A 25,035-nucleotide genomic window follows, 5' to 3' on the forward strand; every position below is an offset into this window, starting at 1 on the left:
TCAAAAAAACGAGTTCAGACTAAAGTTTTGTTCGTAGGTTTGTCTTGAGTTTTTTAGCTGGCCTGCCAATTCTCCAGAAGACCTGGCATTGACGAATGCATGTCACATGACACCGAGCCTCTAATTCAATGGCAGATACCTGCTAAACAACAAAGCCGTGGGAAAACCAACAGCGCTGGATAAAGTTGGGCTTCAAAGAATCTTCAGATATGTTCACTTCCTGGCCTCAAGCACATGATTTACAGGCCTGAAGATAAGATCATGTTTATATAAGTACCCTATGCTCCAGTAACCACCTGCAGTAGTATTAACCACGCTAAAAGTGAGGCATCTATCGATAAACAGTAGGAGGGGATTGGTCAGCTGGTCACTGCTGAGCTGATGGATGATGCACCCTCACTGATCCAATGTGCCCTCTACCTTCCAGCCACTCACTGCTAGCACCAACACATAGTTTCAATGAAGTCCCTGGACAGAGGACATCTGCTGCTGCCACACTGGCATGGCCCGTGGACCTACTCATGGACAGGAGGAGGAAAACCAAACAGGGAGATTGTGTCAACGTATTACCTTCAGAAGGGAGAAACAGTGCTGGATTCTTCTCATGTCTGGTCCCAAAGACAGTGTCACGTCTGGTTCAGGGTCCTCAAGGAAGGCCTTGATTAGCTCTTCCAACCTAAACACAGACACACAGACAAACGCAGGTGCTCTCAAACAACACCAACAATGCTTAAACCATGTTCCAGTCCCTCTCCATCACACTCAGGACGGGCTCAGCAGCCACTCAAAGAGTTCATATTTATATCCAATGTTTAAAATGTGGTCAAAAGAAAACTATTTACTTAAACGCGTGTTCCAGCTCCAGTGGGCCGGACCGTTGATAAACTATCACTGGGTGATAGTCCAAACATTGGTTCTTCGAGCTCTGGAAAAGGCCGACGGGCCGACGGGCAGCCGTCCAGACGGATCCGATGGGGGCACGGCAACGTGCGGTTTTTATTTTCCACTCCGAACTTGTTCGGTGCAGAAACACGCTGGGTTTACACGACAAAGGACTTCAAACAAACGTAGAGGTCTTTCTCCCAGGGCCCCGCGAGACACCGTTGGTTTTGTGATACAAAGCTGGCTTCTGGAGAATGCCCTTCTCTGCTATGTACAATATTTTTGAGAAAAAGCGCCATCTTTCAAACTCCAGAATTTCACAGTCTCCAAATAGTGTTTTTTGCCAAAGGTGTGAGTTGATGTGTTGAGTAGAAAATAGAAGTAAACTAATAGTATATTTGGGAAGGAGAAAAAAAAAGATTGAAATTGACGACAGCTCGTCTGGGCGTGGATTGAAAACACTTAAGGGAGCAGAATATTCTTCTGTGAAGGTGAAAACTAAATCGGTGTGGCTGAGGACGTATGAGCGTTTGGAAATGTTACAACAAATAATGTGCGCAATCACTCAGTCGAGGCATAAGCAGTGAATGTGGTCACAACAGACATCATTAAAGGCTCCCTCAAGCAGGGGCAAGTCCAGGATGACCATTCTACAAGAGAGGAAATGATAAAAAGGCAGACTGATGGGACCAAATACATCAGCACTGTGGGTGGGGGGGTGTTCCAAGCCCTCCATGGAACCTCGGGCCTGAACTCTGGCCCTGACTGACTGACTGGGTCCCTCTGCCATCTGAGTAGAAGAGCAGAAATAAAGCAGCCCTGGCTGAAGCGGAGGGCTCTTGGGAACTGCATTAGATCTGGTTAAGCTTCAGTGAATGAGGTTTCAACTCGAGCATCGGTGCATGGCCAACAGCATAGTTATGTAGGCACTTGAGGGCGAACCCCAAACACATATAAATCATAAACATATTTGGTTTTAAGCATTACACAATACAAATTAGAGATTTAAAAAATCTGCTCTTGTCCCCCGCACTGTAAACATCCTAGAAGGCTGACACGCAGCCCTATACATGTCCGCACTGTCCTGAGGCTGCAGAGGTAGACACACACGCACATTTTTATGAATAAAAGCCAGAATTGTATTTGCGTCTTCTTCTGGAAACTGGCACACAAGATATGGGCCTGCTGCGATACTCTCAGACATCTGGCAGACGGGATGCGCCACTCAGTTCGGCGAGAGATGTATTCTTTGCTTTTAAAACAGTAGCCTTATGCTGTTGCTGGTTGTTTTGCCTTTCCAACATTATTGCGTGGTTGAATCAAGGAATGTTATCTTATGGAAAAAAGTTGCCCCTGCTGACTTTTAAGAGCCCCCTCAGCCACTTCATTCTGGCGCCTAGCCTGGGTGTAACGTTACGCAATAATCATACATCAGTAAAATAGGCCATGTCTGTTTCAATACATATATGCCCTCCCCCCGCCCCCCCCCGCCCCACCACATACACACACTCCCTCTGCATGCCTTGCTCCTCACATCACAGGCCATAATTGATTGATTGAAGGGAAGAGGAATCAGGGAGCAGGAGGAGGTGACATACCTTTGGATCTCCTCCACAGTAAGCTGCTCATCTCTCTGTTCTCCTGTCATCATGGCCAGCTCTTCCTTCAGAGACTGGATCTCCCTCTTCAAACGGGCTATTAGCTGAGACAAACACACACACACACACACACACACACAAAAAAAGGCAGGGTTAGAGATGGTGGACTACACGCATACGCACACAGACACACACACAACTTTGCACCTACGCTAACAGACAGAGGCTGTTTCGCCGTCGCCTCCGCCAACTGATGAGACAATCTTTCTGAAATTGATCTTGCGGCTTATCTTGCCGATGCATTCTGAGGACAAACTTAAGTGATTCCAGACAACTGGATGCTCCAATGAAAGAAGCAAAACTAAATTAGCATGAAAAAGCTACGGTAGCAAAAGAAAAGAAAAATAGTACACTTAAAACCCTCTGTTGCCGTCTGTCTGCACATGTTCAATTAAGGCCTCGCACACCGAGCCAACCGGGTGGTTGCTGTTAGTAACCGCTGTCCGGGTCTGGTTTCTGTATATATATATATATATATATATATATATATATATATATATATATATATATATATACATACATGTATAAAAGAAAAATATCTCACAGAGTACTGACATAGCTTCTAAGTACATAGATAGAAATCTTTGGAAAAAAAATAAAAAATAAAAGAAGCTAGCATGTCTATTGATGTAAAAAAAAAACATGACCAGAGGAGAGATGATGTGACAGGACCAGGGCGTTGTTTTCATTAACAGCCCAACGCATCATTCCACTGATTGATGCAGAAACATGCTTTATAATCTGTGTAACCCAGCCATCAAGTTATCCACCTGCTGAGCACAGGTGGCCAGGGACTGCCATTTAAGTTGAACATAATATATAATATAAGACCCCAAAAATCTATTTGAGGCATGAAAAAGAGAATTCCCCAAATACAGATGAGCCTTGTTGACATAGTAACCTTTAATCTTTGGAGATAAGCCTGTGGCGGTCTGGTTCTCCTTGCTGAAAGGGTCCATGTCTACGGAGGTCAGTGTAAGTGGCCTCGTGTCAGTCTAGGCAGGGATTAGCAGGCGTCTAGCTACCTAGCACTTAGAGGATTAGGGAGTTCAGATCAGACGTTAAGTTACATGTAAGTAGGAGTAGCCAAAAATAATGAATTCTGATGAGACAGAACCATTTCAGGTTGGTGTATCGGCTGTCCTGTATGTTTTAATGCCCTAAATAGGGTTTTTTGGACTAGAGGACCTTTTTCATAGTTCTAAGAACACCCTGTTATGTCTCCACACCACAGGAACTATCGTGTTTCTTAAATTTTGAGGGACTTTCTTAGCTTCGATTTCAGATTTGATATTCCCAGCACAAGAGGAACCGTGAGTGACTTAAGTGTAGGCCTACTGTGATTGGTAACATGAGCCAATGCAGAACTGGTAACCGCCTGTTTTAAAACCTTGTTAACCATATGAACATCCAACACAAAACATAAAACAGCTTGTCACGAAACAATGTAAAATAACACATGGACACATGGACCGACAATGAAGTCCAGAAGTTAACTCATTCATGAGCTTAGTGACCTAACTCAGTAGCAGAGAGGCTATCCCAGCAGTCTAAAGGCTAACCCAGTAGCATAACGGCTATCCCAGTAGCATAACGGCTATCCCAGTTGCATAAAGGCTATCCCAGTAGCATAAAGGCAAACCCAGTAAAACAAAGGCTAACCCAGTAGCACAAAGGCTAACTCAGTAGCATAAAGGCAAACCCAGTAGCATGCGTCAAAAAACTTGAGCTCATCTTGTGATGGGATCACACCAGCAACAACCCAGAAATCCAGCCAGCTGGGGGGGCCAATGGCTTCCATGCTCGGACCACATCCATCCTTTAGGGTTTCGTGACTGCATCTTGCATGGTTGTTTTGCTGTGGGTCAGTGGGCGGTTCAAATCCACAGAACAGCCTATTGACAATATGATGTGCATGATGCATCTGTAGGAGCTGCCAAGGTATAACAATAAATGTTATGTGTTGATTACAAATGTATCACCCACAGATGGTAATGGCATCACTTCTACACCCCTGAAGGTACGCACTCAGTTCTCTGCACTCAGTGCTTCTTTCTTTGTCATTAGTGACACAGACCTGTTCAATGGGATTACATCCTGAATCTCCTGGTCCACAACAGGAGCAAAAGTTTAGAGGTGAGCCCACTTGACTTGAGCCCCTTTTTTGTAGCTGAGCATGTTATTAGCAGTGTGCCGTTTTCTTGAACTTGAGGCGCTATGATTAAATGTGAAAGGGGCCACATCCATAACAGACGACCCATGAGGACTGATTATCCTGATAAAACCCGCAGCGTGATTTCTCTGCAGCTAATAGTACAAGATGTTAACTGGCTATTCAATTATTTGGTAAGTCTCCTGAAAAAAGGGGCAATGAAGTGCAATAAGTGGATGACCTTTTTGTGCATGACATCTAAACACAGAAGTGTATTTACATGCTAATGGCAGGGAAGATAGGCCAACACCAGAACACATGGATGGAGTAGTTATTGAAGAAAAAAAAGCCAGACCAGTTGTAATAAAAATTCTGCACAAATCCCACCACGAAACAACACAGTGAAACCACCTAAAAAAAAACAAGTGGCGATTGTTCTTTTTCTCACATGACCCTTCTTCTTCAGTATAAATCCTACTTAACGATCACCGCTGAATGTGACCACACTGCAAAATACTAAAGGCAGACTGAAAGGCTGGAACGGTCTCTGTGGAAGAGAGAAAATACAACAGAAAGTGGTGACTCCTGACACAAAGTTGCTAGGAAGTTCACTTACCACTTAAATCAAGGTCAAAAGGTCAGAAAGAGTCATCCACTCCTAGCAAACACATCTTTGGACTGGAAAGTCTAAAGCAGTCACACAGTCAGACATTCTCAACTCGAGATGCTCGAGAAGAGACAGACCTGCAAGTGTGGTTTTGGGTAGGTGCCACTTAGCTAAATGAAAATTTCACCCCAAATCCACCCCATATCATATTTTTTAACATCATTGCTGACTATCCCTCACTAGAGCCGCTCCCTGCATCTCTTTTTTGGAGCCCTTGGTCTGATGTAATTCTCCCTGCTGCATCCTGAAAAGCTGACCGCCAGCCGTTGGTCAGCAGAATCGCGCAGACTATTTCAGAGCGCCGAGCCCACGCTGGTACCACAGTACCACGGCGGGCTTCCTTCCATACACTCAGAATAAAGACTGACTCGGGCCATGTGACCGATGATGCCAGCAAGTCCTATGGAAAGCCAAGTCAGTATAATATGCACCATGCAACACTACATGTTTCTCTGCGTTACTTTCTATGTGCTGAGACAGACGTCATTTACTTTTCTCAAACAGCCCCGCCTCCCGCTGCTACACCGACAAGCTGTCGGAGCTACCATGGAGCCCACACTGTCAACAACTGCACCCCCTCAAGAAAGATTATACATTATAAGCAAATTTCAGAGAGAAACACACTGAAAGGTCTAAATATGCGCTTGAAGGACTTATCCAGGAAGTAATGTGTTAGAAACGTATATCTCCTTCCAACATCTCCAGGTAACTAGCATCACTATTACACAATGTTGAACCTCTAAATCCACTAAACCAGTCAGGCTACGAGGGACATCTCAAGTGATTGCTTGACAGTCTATGGAGTATAGCCGAAGGGTCAATTAAGTTTGAAACATTAAACTAACTTGAAGAAATAGACCAAACTTTAAACCCGTAAATCCTCTCTTTGAATATATACTATCCATCTTGTGCAGAAACCCTGCACTGCAGTGTTATTGTCTCAATTATGGGGGTCTCTTTTTATGAAGGAAGAGGAGTCGGAGCCCACCACACCTCACACCTCAACATGGGACCTTATATCCGCTACAACAAAATAATAACCCATGGGCTGTGTTCCATGCATGGCACCATTCATTTTAGGAGTTTCAGACTAAGGCGAGGAGCACCGGACTGAACCACACACACCACTCCACTTACAAACTCCTCTATCCCAACGAAGGCCAGGCTCTGAGGCGGGACGAATGAGGGATCCAGTGGGAGCAACCACCCCCTCAGGAATTCTCACACCCGCTTAATAAACATGTCTCTCTCTTGTGGGCTCTGAGCAGGGTTCTGTTTAACTCACAGTTATGCGCTAATCAGAGCTGTCTTCTCAAGCAACATGTTGCGTGTCTCTTTAGGTGAAAGGAGAGTCCAGGTTCAGGGTGGGGTCACCCAGCCTCCTATTACCCTGCGCGTAGCTGCATAACAACACCTTAAAATCAACTTGTTTGACCTTTTAGGAATTACCTAGAAGTTTGATGGCGATTCAGCTCAACTCAAACTAAGCGACCCCCTGCACACAATGCTCAAGAGTCCCTTAATTACATACCAAGAATATGGTGGAAGCATCTTGGAAGATCCTATTCATTTTCTAGTCTTGCAGACCAGGATCAGCCTGTCCTAAATGGAGGATTAAGACTGACTAGTGCTCTTAGAGAGACCAACAGAGCCAACCTTGTATGGTGAGCTCACTGTGGCTGATCACAGATCAGCCACATCAACATCTCATTCTTACCCTGTCCATGAGAGTTCAATGTTGTGTCTGGTATGGCTGGTTTCCTGAAGAAGTGCATTGTGGAGCCTGTAGGCTACAGTATAGGACCATTGAGGCAGTCTGAGTGATGTACCAAACACTCGCTGCAAGATTGGGCAAAAAGCAACCTCCAGGTTTCAAATCAATTAGCGCAGCCCGCATGTCCAAAAGACAGCGTGCCTTCAGACGGGAGTCTGAGTGTCACCCCAAACCACAACACATGACATCATTCTAATCTGCAAACTGCACTGCTGGCTCAACTGTATTTGTTCTCTCTCTCAGTAAACCATGCAGAGAGAGAGAGAAAGAGACAGAGAGACTGGAGCAACGGACAAAATGAGAAACATACTAAAGAGACATAAATGGAGACAAGAAATTTGCCCGCGAAGCGTTGGGTTTGCCTGGAGCTGAAACTGTGCCGGACCCAATTGGGAGCAGCCAGACACTGTCACAATTACTGCGCCCGGCCGCAGACTCTCTTAAAAATACCTCTGTAGGGTTTGCAAGTGGCCAGCCAAGTCTCACCAGCAGTAATACAGTAGCAGTTGATCCTCGGGCAGATCTGGGTGGGAGGGGAGGAAGCGAAAGTAGCTGTGGAGACTTACTACTGGATATCCCCCAGAGGGGCCTTTATAACAGCTACCAGGTCTGCTTCCTGGCATACTACAGTACAGGAAGGTGTGAGTGTTGTGGAAGGAGAACGGGAGGCAGGGGAACCATTGTCAGGGGTTGACTTGGCGTAGCTGCTCAGGAAATCTCTAATGGGATTTCATATCACATTATATAAAACGTAAAAAACAATAACAAAAAGGCAAATGTGGATGTTTGTGCGTAAGAGAAATGCAGAGGCCTCTGTTACAAATACATGCTGTAACAATCCAATGACATATTCTCAGCTAAATGTTCTCTGCTCTCCATCTCCCACTCTGGCCTCTTCTCTAACCTACCAAAATAAAGCATGCATTCACAGTATATATAGCAACTAAACAAAAGGACTGAAAGTAAACAGGCTTCCCGCTCGCATATTTTTTGATCCATCAGAGTGACAACATGGTGCAATTTGTGCTTGCTTTGCATGTGAAGACGTTTGTACACACCAGTCTGCAGCTGGAAGTTATTGGGATATTAAAAAAAAGAAATGCCATAACAGAGTAGGAGGCATGTAAAGGAGACATAGAGAGAATGCTAAACAGGAGCCTGTGAGCAGCCAAGTGTCTGGGGTGGCTCACCAGGGCCGGATCCAGTTCTTCATTCTGTATCGCCTCGTTCTTGATGAGAGCCACGCGCTGAGCGAAGCGACACGTCGAGATGGACTCCTGCAGGACCGTTTCAAAGAGAGGTTTCAATGAGGGACAAAATCACTCCTGATGAACAAACCTGGTACATTTACTGAAAGTGAATGGGACACAACAAAGATGACCACATGTAATAATGTCGAGCTATACTTTCTTTACAAGGCTCAGCGTTTCATTCATTTCTACGAAGCAGAACATACCACTTTTTTTTCACTCTGGGATTCTCATAGAAGTTGAATATTTTGTTACGTTTTAAAAACATAAAATATGTTATGTAGCCGGGAGAGGAGGGTTATATTCCCAAATAATCCTCTGAGATGTAAATACTACATTTATTTTATTTTTTAATTTTTAAACATATGTCTTCTTGTAGCTGGGATAGGCTCCAGCGCCCCCGCGACCCTAATGAGGATAAGCGGTATTGAAAATGGATGGATGGATGGATGGATGTCTTCTTGTGAATATAATCCAATTAATCATATTTCCACACACTGTATGTATATTGTATAAACACACACACACACACATATATATATATATATGAAATTCAGCCTAAATCCAGGCTGTATATATATATACACAGCCTAGATTTAGGCTGAATGCATTGACCAGAAATTACATTAAATCTAGGCTATATATATATATATATATATATATATATATATATATATATACATGAAATGCAAAGTGAAGCATTGTGGTTCCTTGACAAAAAATAAACCAAAACACTGGGTTTTTCTCGTGACTTTTAGAGCTTTAATCTTTGAAGTACCCTGAATAGTACCCCCTTCCTTCGCTCTGTATTTTCATATTTCACTCAATAACCTTGTTTTTCCTCATTATTTTTGTCAATCTACTGTCTGAATGTGGCCTTACATCCAGGTTCCTCTTGTCCACTGCCACTGTGGCGATCATGGTAGTCATGCAGTTGCCCCCCAGGCTGTCCCTCAGCACAGAGGTCAACATGGAGTTCCTGTAGGGGATGTGGGAGCGGCTCTTCTCTGACAAAGCTATGATCACCTGAAGAAAAGAGGACGGGACAGGGACGATTTGTAAATGCAGGGTTACTCCATCCATTGCTGTTAGGTTTTTATGGTAGCTGCCAGTTAATCAATATCAAATGTCTCACATAAGATGAATTATAATGAGACGTATGGCAATCAATTAGCCTTAATCTGCTAAAGAAATGCGGAAAGCATTAAACTAAAAATAGTAAAATAAGCTATTTTTACTTAATAAGTTAAATGTATGCCAAAATGCAATTCAGTATTTATACAAAACATATTTTGAATACGGGCTGCACGGTGGTGTAGTGGCTAGCACAGCAAGAGGAGTTTGCATGTTCTCCCCGTGTCAGCGTGAGTTCCCTCCGGGTTCTCCAGCTTCCTCCCACAGTCCAAAGACATGCAGCTCGCGTGAATTGGACTCTAAATGGTCTGTATGTGAGCGTGAATGGTCATCTGTCTCTATATGAGCCCTGTGATGGACTGGCGACCTTTTCCAGGTGAACCCCGCCTACGCCGAATGTCAGCTGGGATCGGCTACCCTAAATAGGATAAGCGGTTCGGATAATGTAATGTAATATTTTGAATACTAAACTGTTTTGCACAACATATTATTCCAAATGAATAGACGGCGTCTCAGAAGAGGCTACCTGCTCCAAGTAGTGGAGGGAGAGGTTGATGTACTTGGCCTCAGTGAGCAGCTGCCCGTTCAGGCCGGTCTTGCTAACTCGATCCGACCCAGCCAGGTCCACCAGGTGGAGCTTGGAGCGCCGCAGGGTGGCCGAGCCCGGCTCACGTCTGCACATGTGCACGGTGAAAATACAGTGGGACCGCGTGGATGCCTGATTCATCGGAGTCTGGGGAAAGACGGAACATTATGAAAATGATGCAAATTTCTGCGTGACTATTTTCAATCCTTAATTGGTAACCATGGTGGACACCAAACAGAAACAAAGAAAAAAGGAATTGTATTCTTCATCTGCCCTACTTTCCATATTCAAACAACAAAAAACACGTTTCCTTTGAATCTTGTTTTTCTTTTCTTTTTTCTTGCTCCCCGCTGGTTTGAAGATCAAAGCCCCGCCATGTGTAACCCAAGAGCAGTACACACATGGTGGCAGCTTCACAAAAGCTGAGGTTGCTTTTCAGATGGTCACTGGAACAGCAGAAGTCAGGTTGAGACAGAAATAGAGTGGGAGTCACTCTGCACAAACAAGCTTTATTAACCAGAGGAGGAAGGTTACTCATGGGGTCCTCAGTGAGAGGGTAAACAGAGGAAATGGATATTCACTGACATAGTGCTGATCATTGACTTATTTCTGTCTGCTTGTGTGCAGCCTGGACACATGATGGTGGATTAAAATGACAGATTTTCATTTGAACAAAGGGGGTTGTCTGGCCGACTTTGTTTTTTTCTCTCTGCTCGAAAAACATCATCCTAGACATACCAGAGCGTTCATTCTAAAAAAGGGTGCTTGTTGTTGGCGTAAATGTGCCAACACCTGCCTGTTAAGGTTGTGACAGCTCTCGTCAGATCTTTCACTATCTTAACCCACCGCTGTCAGCTCTTTCCTCAGTCCAAATTCCCTTCACTCTGCACAAGTGTGCTCCTCAGGGTGTCCCTTGAAGTAATATGAAACATCCCTTAGATGCTGACAAGGGATCACATACCTAATAGGATTGAATAAAAGGTCAAAGGTAAGGATCGAAAGGCTCTGCTGCAGAATCTGAAGAACAATTAACCAACCAAGTGTTGGTAAAACCTTGAGCAGTTAACCTGACCAGCCAGACGTGTTTTGGTTATTGGCCTTTCAAAAAACTATGTTTTAGGTGGTAGGATGATCCGTCAAGCAAACTTTAGCTGAAGTCAGTCTGGAGAAGAGCGAAAACAAGGGTCTCCGTGCACTAACCTCAAACCTCATCCAGAGTCCGCTGATCCTTCTGCCCCTGAGTCTAAAACTGAGGCCCAACAGTGAGGACCAGCTCCGGGTGTTTGCTACCCTACTGACGGTGAATCACACGCTCCAGAAACCTGAACCAGAAGGAGCTGGTCTACCACATTAGGAGACTCGTAAACCAACCGATGGAGGGGCTCCCTATCACTGAGGGCTTCTGGCCGGATGTGAAGAGCACCAAGAAAGAGGCAACGCTGTGGTGGAAGCGCACATCAAAGACTTATTAACTTGGACTTTATTACATTCGTCATATTTAGGAGCAGTGCGCTGCTGTAAAGCGCCCGGGGAGCAACTGGGGGTTCAGTGTCTTGCTCAAGGACACTTTGACATGCGAACTGTGGGGAGAGCAGGGATCGAACCGGTCGTGCTCCGGCTGCCTTCTTTCTAATCGTACTCATCCCATAAAGCAGCACACCAGCAGCTGCAGTTAGAGGAAGTGTGCAGCAATGCAGCAAAGTCCACTGAGAGAAGTCTATGAGGCCTCACGGGGGCTCACGGTTAACACTGTGGCCACAAGGTCAGCGTCACACCAACCTTGGCACTTGTTGCTATGTGCGTCGGCATTGGATTTACTCCGGGTGCTCCGGTTTCCACCCCCGCTCTGAATTTGGACAGTAAAAATGTGTAATTGTATTTTTGATGTCTGAAGCACTCTGAGTGATAAGCCCATAGATTGTATATAAGAAGTGGACGTAGTCATCATGACAGCTTTTTGGCCGTCGCCATCTTGTTTTTTTGCAACCCGGAAGTGGCCATATTTAGACTGCCGACGAGTGACGTAGAGATGCCGTGTACTGCGTTGGTAGTGTTGGTAAACTGTCAATCCTTTGGTAGCCCCGTCATACACTGCTTTGTGGTCTGTTTACTCTACATGGACCAGCGTTAACTAAAAGGCGGAGTCACCCCCTGCTGGCCATTAGATAGAATGCAGGTTTAAGACACTTCCGCTTTGGCTTCACTTTTCAGAACCGGAGGTTTACGCCGGAATAAGACAGATTAGTTCAGTATTTCTCAAACGGGGGTAAAATGGAGTACTGCAGGAGGAACGTGACCATTTTTTTAATGTTAATTTAAAAGAACATCAGTCGTACATAATTCCTAAATTAACTATACTAGAAATAGGTTCAATATAAATGTAAATGTATGTTCAAGAAACCACATTTTATATTCAATGTGATACCTGTTTTCATTGCAGTTGTTAGCTGCCGTAAACTGTCCCAACAAAAGCAACAAAACACGTTCACAACAATGTTTTTCTGCTGATCAGGGGTTGCTTGCCTGAAAATAGAGGAGTGGCGCTGTCAAACAGTATTGAATTCTACTGCATTTCTATTATTGTGTTCACCCGATATACTGTATATATATATATATATATATATATATATATATATATATATATATATATATATATATATATATATATATATATATATATATATATATAAATAGCAGAAACCACCTGTATTGTTGAACACAATACAGTTCAACAGTACCACTAACTTTATCCTCTAAAATGATCATTTAATTGACCTCTTTTTCAACAAAAGCTTAACAATATAACCCTCATGGTGGTGGGATTCTTTGCAGGGCTGCCGTGTTGGGCTGCATTCATTTCAGCTATGTGTGACATATGCAATAAGTGACTGTCCTACAGTGGAAATTGATAGCAGCACTCATGGATGACAGTTCAAAGTATTAAAAATGCACTGGCAGCAGTCCATAGATAAGAAGTGACTGTTGGCTCTAATCTCTGAGCGTCATTGTGTCCTTCCTGAAAGTCCGGGTGAGCGCAACTATAAGTTAATTTTGATATCACCAGATATTATATAAACATATAAACGTCCCAGAAAAACTCAACAGTTTAAAATAGTGCAGACGAGCGCAGTATGTATATTTAAATGGTTACAAACTGTGTGTTCATGTCTACAGAGAGAAAAGTGTCCACACAGGGACATTTAGGTTTGGCTAAGCTGTGAGAAAGAATAACAGCAGGACCATTCAACCTTGTTGGAGTCACTTCCTGTATTCTCCGATGTTCTCAATTGACCGCATGTTGATCTTACACGCACCACATGCTGACTACACACACACGGGGCTGCAGTGGGTCAGCATAAAGGGCCAATGTGGTGCCACGAACCCTGAAACGCTAAGAGATTGATGATTCAAAAGATTAAAAGTGAAGTGTTTCATTCAGAACACCTGCTATGCACCGTACAAGTTCAGCAGGCAGTTGGGATGTAGACAGCGGAAAGGATCCAGGCCCACATGTGAAAACAGGGACGCAGAGAAGAGAAAGAAAGAAAAGAAAATGCAGCAGATGAGAGGAACTGTTTCCTGCTAAGGTTAAAAGAAGGGTGAGGAGTTTAGAAGGTGTACTTTATTTCCTGTCCAATAAAAGTGGAGAGGGGATTGCCAAGTCTCAGAGCGACTGAACTCATGGTCTGCCGAGTGCAGCTTCAACGGATGTGTCATCTTTTATTCACATGGCTTGGAGCAAGAGAAGGCGAAAGAAAAGCACAAGTGTTAACTTCATTCGACGTCTATGAGGAGCAAGGGCTTCTGGGAGGACTCTTTGTTGACGGTTCTTTGTTTGCTTGGGTCTCCCAGAGAGGACGAGTTCACCAAAGTGTCCGTGTGGGTGGACTGTAGTGAACTGAGAGACGCCTCGAATGCCTGATCAACAGACAAATGAAACATCCGAGAATGTGTTTCCACTGAATTATACCCCCAGGTGTTACAACAGTGGACACTAGCAGTGTGTCCTCAAGGTGGACGAAGAACAAATTGAGTTATTGTTCTGGTAAAAACGTACGTGACTGTACGACCTCCTAAACCCATTTCCGTGTTCCGGAGAAATTCCATCTTTGATCCCATAACTATGTCCTTTGGATTGGTTTTGCTCCAGCCACATCAAGAACTGACTTTGGAATACTCGTTAGAAACGCAAACGCAAGTATCTGATTGAAGCCCGACCGGGCAGTTCACTTTTACTGTCTGTTATTTACTTACAAACTAGCAACAAGAGTAAACAAGGTGAGATCAGCCCTTTGCTGCAAAGCAAGAGCTGACCCACCACACGTCTTATTGGCCTGGGGAGTCTGGGTGTCTGAGTGAAGAAAAGACCCACGCAACATAAACAGAAATTATAGAGAAAATGCTTGGTTTTACTGGGGGGGCGACGTGGTAAAAGGGACCACAGGGGACCAACATCATATTTTAGAAGGGTCTTAAGGTAGCTTTTAGAATTTGTGGACAAAAAAAACAAAACATTTGTCACTTATCCTGGGTGTGGTCAGGTATTTTGTGCATACCGACTACAATCCTTACTACTAACATTGCATGTATGGTCAGTGGAGAAAACAAGAGCCTAGACGAGACCTTCAACAAGAAGACTGTCGCAGGAGCAGAGCTTTGTCTTGCTCTGCTCACCGATACCCAGAACCAGGACTGAGGGGAGCAGGCTTCTCTACGTGTTCTAAAGGGACTCTGGTGCACTGGAACCTTCTGTCCACAGGGACCATCACAATCCACACAGACGTTGCTGCTCAGATGTATTCCTACAGTTACTAAAGCAATTGGAAAACCAGCTTGTGTTTCAAGGCTCCCTCATTTACCTTCTAACAATCGATCTTTGATATTTGATATGTTAAAGTATGCTTTGATTTCCTATTTTGAGATTAATTGTAACAATGTGAGTGATATTAATGAATGAATATGTCCTTGGCTACTTTGTAGCTAGTTAACTGTTTGTGTGCAGTCTATTTGTGTCGTTTGTATTTTGTGTATGACCACCTGAAGGGGATTGTCCTAAATAAATATATGCGCATTAATAGATAGAATTAAAGTCCCATCATACTGTTAGTGGAGTACCCCGATGGAAGCATGTGTCTCCCTCTCTCTCACCTCTGCAATCATGCGGTTGGTGTCACCCAGGAAGAGCAGGTTCAGAGCCTCCTCCTCATTGGCTGACTGCTGTAGGGACAGGTTCCTCAGATGGATGTTCTGGTCGGGATCTTCCATGATCAGTACCTTTCTGGGAAACAAAAGAAACCTTCTTGAAGGGAATTACATGTATAATACATCTACTGGAAAACATGAAAAATGACAAAGCAGGACAAATCCAGGCCAAACACAAATAATCCCAACACTGAAGTAATTATGAGAAACCAATTATGTCAGTTATGTCATCTATTTCTCTTCCATCGCCTTGGCCTTGCTCTAAATCCAAACAAACCACATCTGCGACCCAGTTTTGACACATTATCTTTGACAGCAGAAAGGCACTAACAGGTGATTGATTGTGGCCCACATCAAGCCCCCTGAAACCCAGTGTGCTGGGACAGATGGGGCTGAAAGGACTCCTCAGACCACATCATTTCCATCACGCCAGCAAGCGTGTGACAGTATGACTACTGGATTGAGACGTCAAAGAGGGTAGAATGACTGGAGAACACATGTGGACATTTATCTTAACATGTGCAGGTAATTGATGTTGTTTGATAAAACAGTATTAATCTAAATGTGATTAGAGGCCTGTGCTTTGGCAGCCCCACAAACTCAAAGACGTTTATGATTATTGTATTTCACTCAAAGGTAATGACTGTGGAGCATTCGGTGGGTGAGATGCTGAATGCATGATGGGAATAATGCACAAATGGAGACGAGATGAAGTCAAACAGGAACACAAATGAGTCCAAGTATGTGAGAAAGACGAGAAGGGGCGGGCAGGGAAGGACAAGGAGAGAGACATTCGTCACTGCCACAGCTTCTTCTTGAATCAGCAAGTGTGGCCACAGCATGGTTAACTGTCTATTTCCAGAAGACTGTGATTTGTGGCTATCTGGACCTTAAGCTGGATCCTGTGCGAAAGGAGGGAAGAAACTTAAATGGAACTGGGACAAGAAAATACAAGACCGTAAAAAAAACAGTAAACAGTAAAATGATGTACTGGGACGATGTTGTGCCTGGAGGACTAACGTCTCATTGGAAATGAGTAACTATTGAGTTTGACATTTAAAAAAAGAAGAAGGAAAATCATACACAGACAAACCTCCAGAGAAATGGAATTCATAATCAAAAAGAAAGATGGACACGAGCAAGTAAAAATGTAAAAAATGTAAATAGGAATCAGACCAGCTGCAGCAGCAACAAGCTAAGAGAGGTTATTTCTCCACATGAGCCTTCTGCTCTCCACTCCAGTGGCGGAGTCTGCCACCAGGTCAGACCGCATCCATTGCTGTCTCACAGTCTCATTATGTCCGTTGGCAGTTGGTAGTGAGGTGGTAAATACTTGAGTCTCCGTATGTCACCGCATCACGACTCTAGGCCAGGCTGACAAACAGCTAAACCCACAATGTTTAGGAGCATGATGGAGCCAGGGGTGACGGCTCTTTGCAGCTTTTAAAAAAGCATATCTATCACTCCACAAGGTTAAATATAAGACTCTAATTGTTTGGACTTTTGAAAAACCACCAGCATAGTAAAAGTTACAGTATTGAAAAGAACACTGACGGTAGGTCCTCCAGTCGAGATGCTTCATGTCGGGAATCCAGAAGGTCATATCCCATCTCGTTGTAGATCTCCAAGTAGGAAATGTGTGTGGTGTAAACCATACTGCTGTCCTGTGGAGCATAAAATACTGAATGTTAAATTGCACTGGGTGCATACAGAGGGAAATCTTAGTGTTTTTGACATTTGGCAGAAGCAGATGTTTAAAATGTAGATGCTTTGCAGCACAGGGAAAATAAGGATGGCTGAGAGAGACAGTAGGGTATTTTTTTTTGCATGTTTCTTGTAGTTATCAGTAGCTTGGTTTCCATTAAATTGTCAAATACATTTCTTTCAAACTTGTGAAATGTCGGAAAAAAAACTCAATGCGAATTCTAGACACGGTTAAATGGCCTGGTTTGGAGCCAATGCACTGGGCTACAGTGAAGTTTGGTCAGACGTTGACGCATCGCTGCGACCCGCCAGTAAACGAAGCAGAAGAGGTTGGAACTGGAAGTCCGCTTTGTCATCCATCTCATCTACGATAGAACACTAGAGGTCCTCATGAATATATCTCAATTGGTAATTGTCATTTCATGACAGCTAGTATTGGCCGGGTTCCACGTTGACTCAGAGACGGAGACCAGCATTTGATAACATCCGAGAAGACGGCGACACCAGAAACAGCCGAGTCATGGCAATTAAATTCTGCGAAATTAAAAAAGTCAGAAATCAATCGGCAAAGGTGTTTCCATATCAAATTTAGAGCGTCAACTTGACAAAGGTTTTTTTTTAAAAAACACCTCAAGCGATGCAACCCCCAATGTTGCCGTTTCCGTACAGGGTTTGTAATGCAATGCTTCAAAATGTGGACTAAAAATGTTTGAACAAAGAAAATAAAACAGTTTGTTGCCGTATTGTTCCAGTGACATCGATTTCCTGAATGATTTGTGCTGACCTGGGAGACGCGTTGGAACAGGTAGGAGAGGGTGCGGGGAATAATGCCTCGGTCGCTGAAGCGCTCGGCCCCTCCTGTGATGGTGAAGGTCTTCCCACTGCCGGTCTGGCCATAGGCGAATATGGTGCCATTATACCCAGCCAACACACTGTATGCGCACACACACACCCCCACACACACACACACACTTAATACACAATTTCTTGAACATTGATTTCTGCCACAAAGTATTTCTGATCTTTTAAAGATTTTTTTGGGGGACATTTTGCTGGCTGGAATCAAACGCTGGAACCATTCCGCTACCAAGGCGCTCCTTCCACATCCAATTTGTTCCATAGGTGGCTGGACAAGGACATTTTACAAGTATAGTAGATATTATTGTACCATTGGAAGATTATATTACTGTACGTCCACAAGAACATAAGAACAGATGAGCTGTAATAAACACTGATTACTGCTGAACTGTAGAAGGATGAGTATATATGCAACCCAACAACAACATGTGCCAGAAGATGACTGATTGCTAAGAGTAGAAAGTAGAGAAATGTTTTCTTTAGAAATAGTCACATCTTGATCTGCGAGTGTGCGAGCGACAGTCCAGAATATCCCCGAGCAGACACCAAAGGTTTGATCCAATTAAATCTGACACTTTAAATCCACAGGAAAGGATGGCAGCGACTGGGGGAACTGCCATGGAGACAGACATCTGCCGGTGAGGGAGGAATGTCTCCGAGTATGAGCGAAGGAAAAAAGGCCCAAAACCCCACTCAACGAGACAGGGCCTGGTACATTTTGGTTTGGCACTGAACTGCCCCCTTCTGCACGTGCACAGGGCCATGGAAACCAATGGTATCGAGCTGCTTTAAATGAAAGAACGCACAAAATAGTGCTGCTCAAATGAGGGAGGATACATTTGCTTTGATAAAATCAAAATAAAACTTCTGTTCTATCGTCTTGGAAATAAACTATGAAGAACTAGCCAAATGACGTACAGGCTTGGATCAACGGTGTGCTCACTAACCTGCCAATTGCAAGGAAAAGGATATCTTGACACTATATTTTTCAAGATGAATTTTAAACAAATCTAAGCCTCTCGCTTATTCTAATGGATTTGCCAACCCAGTATTGGAGCAGTCAGTGTGTGGGTTTCCCTTCCTGTGCACCGTACACTTCCACACCCTGCCTGAGACTGGTGAGGGGAACAAACTGCATGTCAGTTTATATAAAACACAGTGTCCACTTATGAGTTGTTGGACGGCCGTAGAGCGTCCATTTAATCTTAGCGTGAGTCATGGCCAGTGATTGGCAGCGGGGAGAAAAGACACCGGCTCTGTGTTTAGTGTAATGTCACCGCTAATGATGTGGCCTCGGCCCTGCCGCTGAGGCTTGGGCGTTCCCCAACGCTTCTTCCTGTTTACACCTCAGCTCTCCTGGAGATTGGCAACTCGTCGCACAGAAGATCCGTCTTCTTCCCGTTCCTTTTGTCCAATCTTTTGAGGTGGCCGGGCTCGAGGATTAAACTGAACGAAGCCCGGTTCCTCTTTGAACTTTGGGCTACAGGTTTCACGGTTTCAAATTGGATTACAGCACTGATCGAGGGTTCGCCCTGCCAGCCCGACATCATTACGGTGGCTCTTCCTCTACTGGAGCTATTAATGCTGGTTTGCTTTTGAACTACCGTGTTGGGGCTGAAATGACTGGTTTGGGTTACACCACAGCGGAGACAGACTAGTGTGCGAGTGATTGGGTTGGAGCTTTTGGCTAAACTTGATGTGGGCCCAAGTATGACAGCACCGACCCAAACAACGGCCTGACAGTTATTGCTAGTTGAGAGTTTTAGTGCCGTGATTCAAACCGACCAAACCTGAATGAAGGTCTCAAGACGACGGGGGCTCTGGGACAAACGCTCTGTCACTTCAAATTTGATTCCGTTTGCAATTCCTGCAGCCAGACGTACTTCTGGAACAGGGGCCATATCAATATCAACATAAGCTTCACGAGTTATCAGCACACCAACTGGGCCTCATGTAGCTTGGGTCACGTCGGTCGCCAGAGAAAGTTCCTTTCAGAATCTCTGTCAATACTAGGAGACAAGTCTTGGCCTTTTCCTGTGATTGTGTTCAAAGGCACACGGGGGCCGAGATGGCTGAATTAGTCACTGTGGTGAGACTGGATTTAAAAAGGTTAAAACTCTGTGGAATTCAGAACATCCAGTGTGTGAGCGGGCATCCTGCAGAAGGGGCCGAGCAACCGACAGTGGACTTAGAAATGTCTGATTGGAGAGACAGATAGGTCATGGCTAGACAGGATGACTGTCCTCTCGGCTGAGGACGCTATTGTCTTATTAACGGCGAAAAGACACCGAGCTCAAGTTGATGCGGCAAGACAGACATGGTTGTGACTGAAGCTTTTTCACCTGATGTGTACCATCTGCCACAACAAAGGGGGGACTGTTAAAGGGTTGGCTGGGGAGGGCAACCCAATACCAGAGTCTGTGAACCCTGTGTGAGTCAGGTCAAATACATCCGAGTCCTTAGTCAGCCAATCCAGACGTCTCGCCATGTTGTTTATGCGTCTTCTAATAGCAAAGGTAACGCAAAGCACTTGTGAGGTCCCATAAATAGCCCCTATTGTGACTAAGAAGCCCGGCAGGAATGCACGTGGTGGGGCTAAATGGAGCCAAGATGATGTTCACATAACAACCACAACAGCCAACCAGCAAACATTTGTTTAAAGGAAATTCCAATTTAAATTCCTCTCCTCTTGGCTGCCGTCTCTTTTCTGAAGTCAGTCCTGATTTAAGAGGCGAGGAGTGAAGTGACGCCTGGAAGAGTCTCCCTTTGTTAAGATGGAGGGGAAACATGTGGAGAGGCATCTCAGGAGGTGAAGGAGCAACAATTCTGCTAATTGGAAGATGGAAGAACGGAAATGTAAATGGAAAACACGTTGTGTTGTGTATATTTTATGATAGAAGGGATAAAAACATGTTTTTAAAGGTTGGGGAGTTCAATTTAGTTTTTTGGCAAGACGAAATGTCGTCTTCAACAACTGCGTGCCGACTGCGTGCATTCATCGCAGCTCGTTTTTGAGTTTGTCTGAAGTGGGTTTTTGAGACGCCTTACAGCCCTTTTGGCGTCGTGCCAGAAATGCACGCCCCCTGACCGCGGTTAGGGTTCAGTGTGTGAAAGCCAATCCCGGATTAACTCTCATTTCTTAACAAATTGTGCCCGCTTGGTGGTTAGCCTCGCTTATATCTGTGTTGGACATTTTTGTAGCTTTCCCTTTCCTGGTCGCTACATATATATATATATATATATATATATATATATTTTTTTTTTTTAAAGGTTGACGGCCAGAAACGTGCCGAACACGTAAAAAATAAGGAGGAGATCCAGGCTGAAGGCGGGGTTTTCTCATTCTGCATTTTACTCACAGTCGACCAGAAATATTAGGCACGTTAGTATCTAAAATAGATTTTGATTGTGATGATCTTGAGGGCCAGAGCTTCCTGCAGGTTGCTCTAATGAATGTGATCCTCAAAATGAGCGAGCAGCTACAACGCGGCTCTGTGTTGTGGCTTGGAAATGTTCTCACACTCACGATGGCACAGTGTGCCATCTCGCCCGCCAGCTCGGCCCACTTAGTGGTTTAAGTAGGCAAAGCACGCCAAAAATCACAGACACCCTCCATTTCACCTTAAAAGAAAGCTGAGCTTTACTGACTTCCTGTCAACAGGGACGCTCAGAGCCTGTGTGGCCCTGAACTCAGCACGGGGAGCCGAGCGCTGCTGGGCACAGGTGGGCAGGGATTTGTGAATGGGATAGCCTAAAGGGACGTGGTTTGAAGGCTTGACGAAGGGTTTAAAAGACATGGACCTTCCCAAATGTACGTGGCATTAATACAAACGTGTATTTACAATTGTCATTTAGAGAAGTACATTAGGATTTTACCTGTCTGCAACTGGTTTGGCGATGTTTTCAAATATCTCTTCTTGTTTGACAGCTTGATCAAACACCTTCAGGAACCTGGACACAAGTGAGGAGCACAGACGAGGTCAGAACATTGTTTACGAGCATAGTTCACGCTGATGGTTTATCTCACACACAGCCGAGGCTCAACAGAATCACCCACAGCAGCCCTGGATACACACTTTCATTTCATTTCCCGTGTGGATGAGGAGGAGTTCGGTCACTCCGTCCTCTAGAGACGCCTCAGCCCGTCACGTTTCTTATCCCACAGAAAGATGAGAGCGATGTGAGAGGAGTCCGCCCAGATTTCCAAATGTGGAAATTGTATTTCTGTAAGGGCACGAGGGAACCTCCGCAGGCTATTATCAGACTCTGTGGTGTCCGCTGCCGACTGACTCCCCAACTGTGAATTTAGGGCTTGGAAGTGTGGCACGGGCCCTGCAGTGCATAAGGCTGCAGCTTTCCCCACCGGCGTCAAACAGATGTTCTGGCTCTGCACCACTCTTGTGCAACTTTCTGCTGGGCAGCTCACCTTCCTCCATGTTGTATGGTATCTTTATATCATGAACTACACAGGTACTGTACTCCTACAGTAGTCTTTAGCTCATTTTAATGGTCATCTACAAGATGTTGCCCCAATGGGTGGCCGTTGTTTCGGTGTTCTGCACCCACTTAAGATTGAATTTAATCACAGTTTATCCGCACTGTATACATGCAGTTATATATCTTAGTGCTCTAATTTCTATTTCCATGAAGAAAACTGCTTCTTTTACGTAGAAGACGAAACGGATCAGTTTAGTCACAGACAAAAAGAAAGAGAACCTGTGAAAGGTATTTATTTGGACCAAATGAGTCGGCCGGCGTGGGAAATGAAGCGTGAATACAATCGGCAGATAAAACACAGGCTTCACAGATACGAATACATCTCCACCTGAACTTGTAGCACTCCCTCTTGTTGTTCACAAAGCCCTCAGCCACGTCCCTGGGCACCAGGAACTCCAAGGAAGCACCGGCCGGCTCATCGTTGTCCACAGAGTACACCTGAGGGAGCCAGAGACAACAGCAGTCAGTCCTCCAGTGGGACGAGGCCTCCGGGCTACTGGACATCACCGCAGGGCAAGAGAGCGGGCTAACTTACACAATATGTGGACATTATTTTACAGCCATAGGCACTCAGTTACCCTTTTGAAAACAGTTGTCTCCTATATGTTCTAAGACTGTTATGGTATGCGGTATCATGCCAACTTAAACACAAGAACAATGCATCACGTTAGGTCTAAAATACAAGTCTGGACACTTGTGGTTCGGATAATGAGAGCCCCGAAATGAAAGAGCTGGAGCTCATGAAGCATGTGTCCAGTGGAAAGCAGAAGGCCGAAACCAGCAATCGTGACCATGTACCGGGTAATATCACCTCCGCTCAGCGTCGCCCGGGGGAGAGGAGGAAAGCTGTGGAACATTAAACCGATATAGATAGACATTCAAAGAGAGGGCCGTCCGGGTCGATCCAAACCCCCGCAGCCCTCAGCATATGTTCTGGCACATGTTTCGGGGTTGGACACCGATGCAATTACAAGGTCCCCAGGGGGTTTGGGGAATAAAAGATAAGGCCTAATATAATTGGATTGTTTTTCACCGTCAACTCTAGCAGCGTCACCTCCTCCTGACCACCGCTGCTCTGCTAGGAAACCTTTATAACATTTTTTTGTTTTTTAAGCCCCCAAGGAGGTAGCTGTGCCCATTTCGTTTTCGCTGGATATTATCAAGCTCAGACTAAAGTGCCACAGAAAGTAATTTGATCATTTCTTCCATAAGCTGTCGCGCACAGACAATAAACTGGGTGTTTGGGTGATTGGTGAGAGTGCTGCCAGGTATGTTTGTCATTGATATTACTTTTGTGTACATGTGTATCCAATATAAAGGCCACTGATAAAAGGTGAACATTACATACACGTGTGTGAAAAAAAACAACAACAAAAAAACACCAGTTGGTTGATATTATTGTAAAAGCTTGCCACGGTACATTTAAAACATTTTTGATTCCGGCCCAGTATGAGTATGATGCAGTTTAAGGAATTCAAATTTATTGTGGATCTAATGTTGTAAAAAAAATAAATAAATAAATAAAAAAAGGCATCTCCCAGAAATAAAATAAAAGAATAAACAAAGACAACTTGTGGCCAAAGGAGGTCACAAGTAAACATACTGAACATCGGCAGCAACAACAACAACAAAACTAGAGTCTTCGATTCAACACTTTGGAAATTTGTATAAGCCCCAAAAAGACCCATTTAGCAAAGGTCTATAAAATATATGGTCACTTTACATCGTTTCTGGTTGTTTTTTTTAACTACACGTTGCCATATGTTGGCGTGTCATAGCAAGAAGAAGTCATTAAAAACACGAATCGCATCCCGTGCAGGTGCGCCAGCCCCAGAGCCCTGGTGCTGTATGCATAGTCCAATATTTATGACCTGAATGATTTACTGGGATAATTAATGGGAGGCAGGGAGCTATCATTATCTATTCCATTAGTTTACACCTGTGATTTCACCTGCTACGACATGTCTGTTGTGAAGGGGAAAAAAACGTTATGAAACTTGAAGTGCAAACACAACCCGAGTGGTGTGATGTTCGTACAGGTGTGTCTTCAGTGGGTCCAGCCTGTCGTGAGGGGACAACATGCCGGTCTGAACTGGTGTTTGGAGGCCAGCATCAGCGAGCTGAAATAAGCATCCCGTCATGCACTGCGCTGTATTTACACGTTGCCCCAGTTGTCCACTTACCGCTGTAGTTTTCTTAGAAGGTTTAATGCGACCAAATATCTGTATCGTCTGTTTCACCATTTTTTCCCCTCTAAATAAAGCACAAAATAAACTCCTCCGCATCGCTGGTTAGCTGGTTAGCTCGCTGGCTAACGCTGTGCTGGCGCACTACTTTGTTGCAGCCGGTTGCCAGGCGACCGCGGTCCCCTCCAGCTGATAAAGATCGTCTATGTTTCTGAAGATGATTCATCAGAGGGAAATGCTGTTCTCTCTTCTTTTGATGCCGGTTATTCTCTGAGCTGGTGCTTTGTGTATTCAAGACAAAAGGTCACTGCAGGTTCAGTGACTCATCCGGTGGTTATATTGACAGAGGTGTATTCAGCACTGGAGCCACTCCTCACACATAACATACAAATAAGTTCAACAACAATTGACAGACTGGACAGTCATGGATATATCATAAAATAAGACCGTAAGCAATAATTACAACGCACCTCCCATGTTTGAAG

The 25,035-nt window shown here is 44.5% G+C and overlaps 1 protein-coding gene across 1 annotated transcript in view; it reads right to left on the reverse strand.

The window, feature by feature from the left end:
- Positions 1-24,616, reverse strand: part of kif6 (kinesin family member 6) — a 56,916-nt gene extending 32,300 nt beyond the window's left edge. Inside the window, exons 1-11 of the mRNA XM_034525126.1 lie at positions 24,548-24,616; positions 22,693-22,802; positions 21,744-21,818; positions 17,794-17,941; positions 16,860-16,969; positions 15,252-15,381; positions 10,044-10,250; positions 9,266-9,409; positions 8,324-8,410; positions 2,481-2,584; positions 571-676 (exon numbers count right to left, since the gene is read on the reverse strand). Of these exons, the coding sequence (XP_034381017.1) occupies positions 571-676; positions 2,481-2,584; positions 8,324-8,410; positions 9,266-9,409; positions 10,044-10,250; positions 15,252-15,381; positions 16,860-16,969; positions 17,794-17,941; positions 21,744-21,818; positions 22,693-22,802; positions 24,548-24,607 (1,281 nt within the window). The 5' untranslated portion in view covers positions 24,608-24,616. The remainder of the gene's footprint in view (positions 1-570; positions 677-2,480; positions 2,585-8,323; positions 8,411-9,265; positions 9,410-10,043; positions 10,251-15,251; positions 15,382-16,859; positions 16,970-17,793; positions 17,942-21,743; positions 21,819-22,692; positions 22,803-24,547) is intronic.
- Between the last annotated feature and the right edge of the window lie 419 nt (positions 24,617-25,035).

This window comes from Cyclopterus lumpus, chromosome 22, assembly GCF_009769545.1.
Source record: "Cyclopterus lumpus isolate fCycLum1 chromosome 22, fCycLum1.pri, whole genome shotgun sequence".
In the NCBI taxonomy this organism is placed as follows: Eukaryota; Metazoa; Chordata; class Actinopteri; order Perciformes; family Cyclopteridae; genus Cyclopterus; species Cyclopterus lumpus.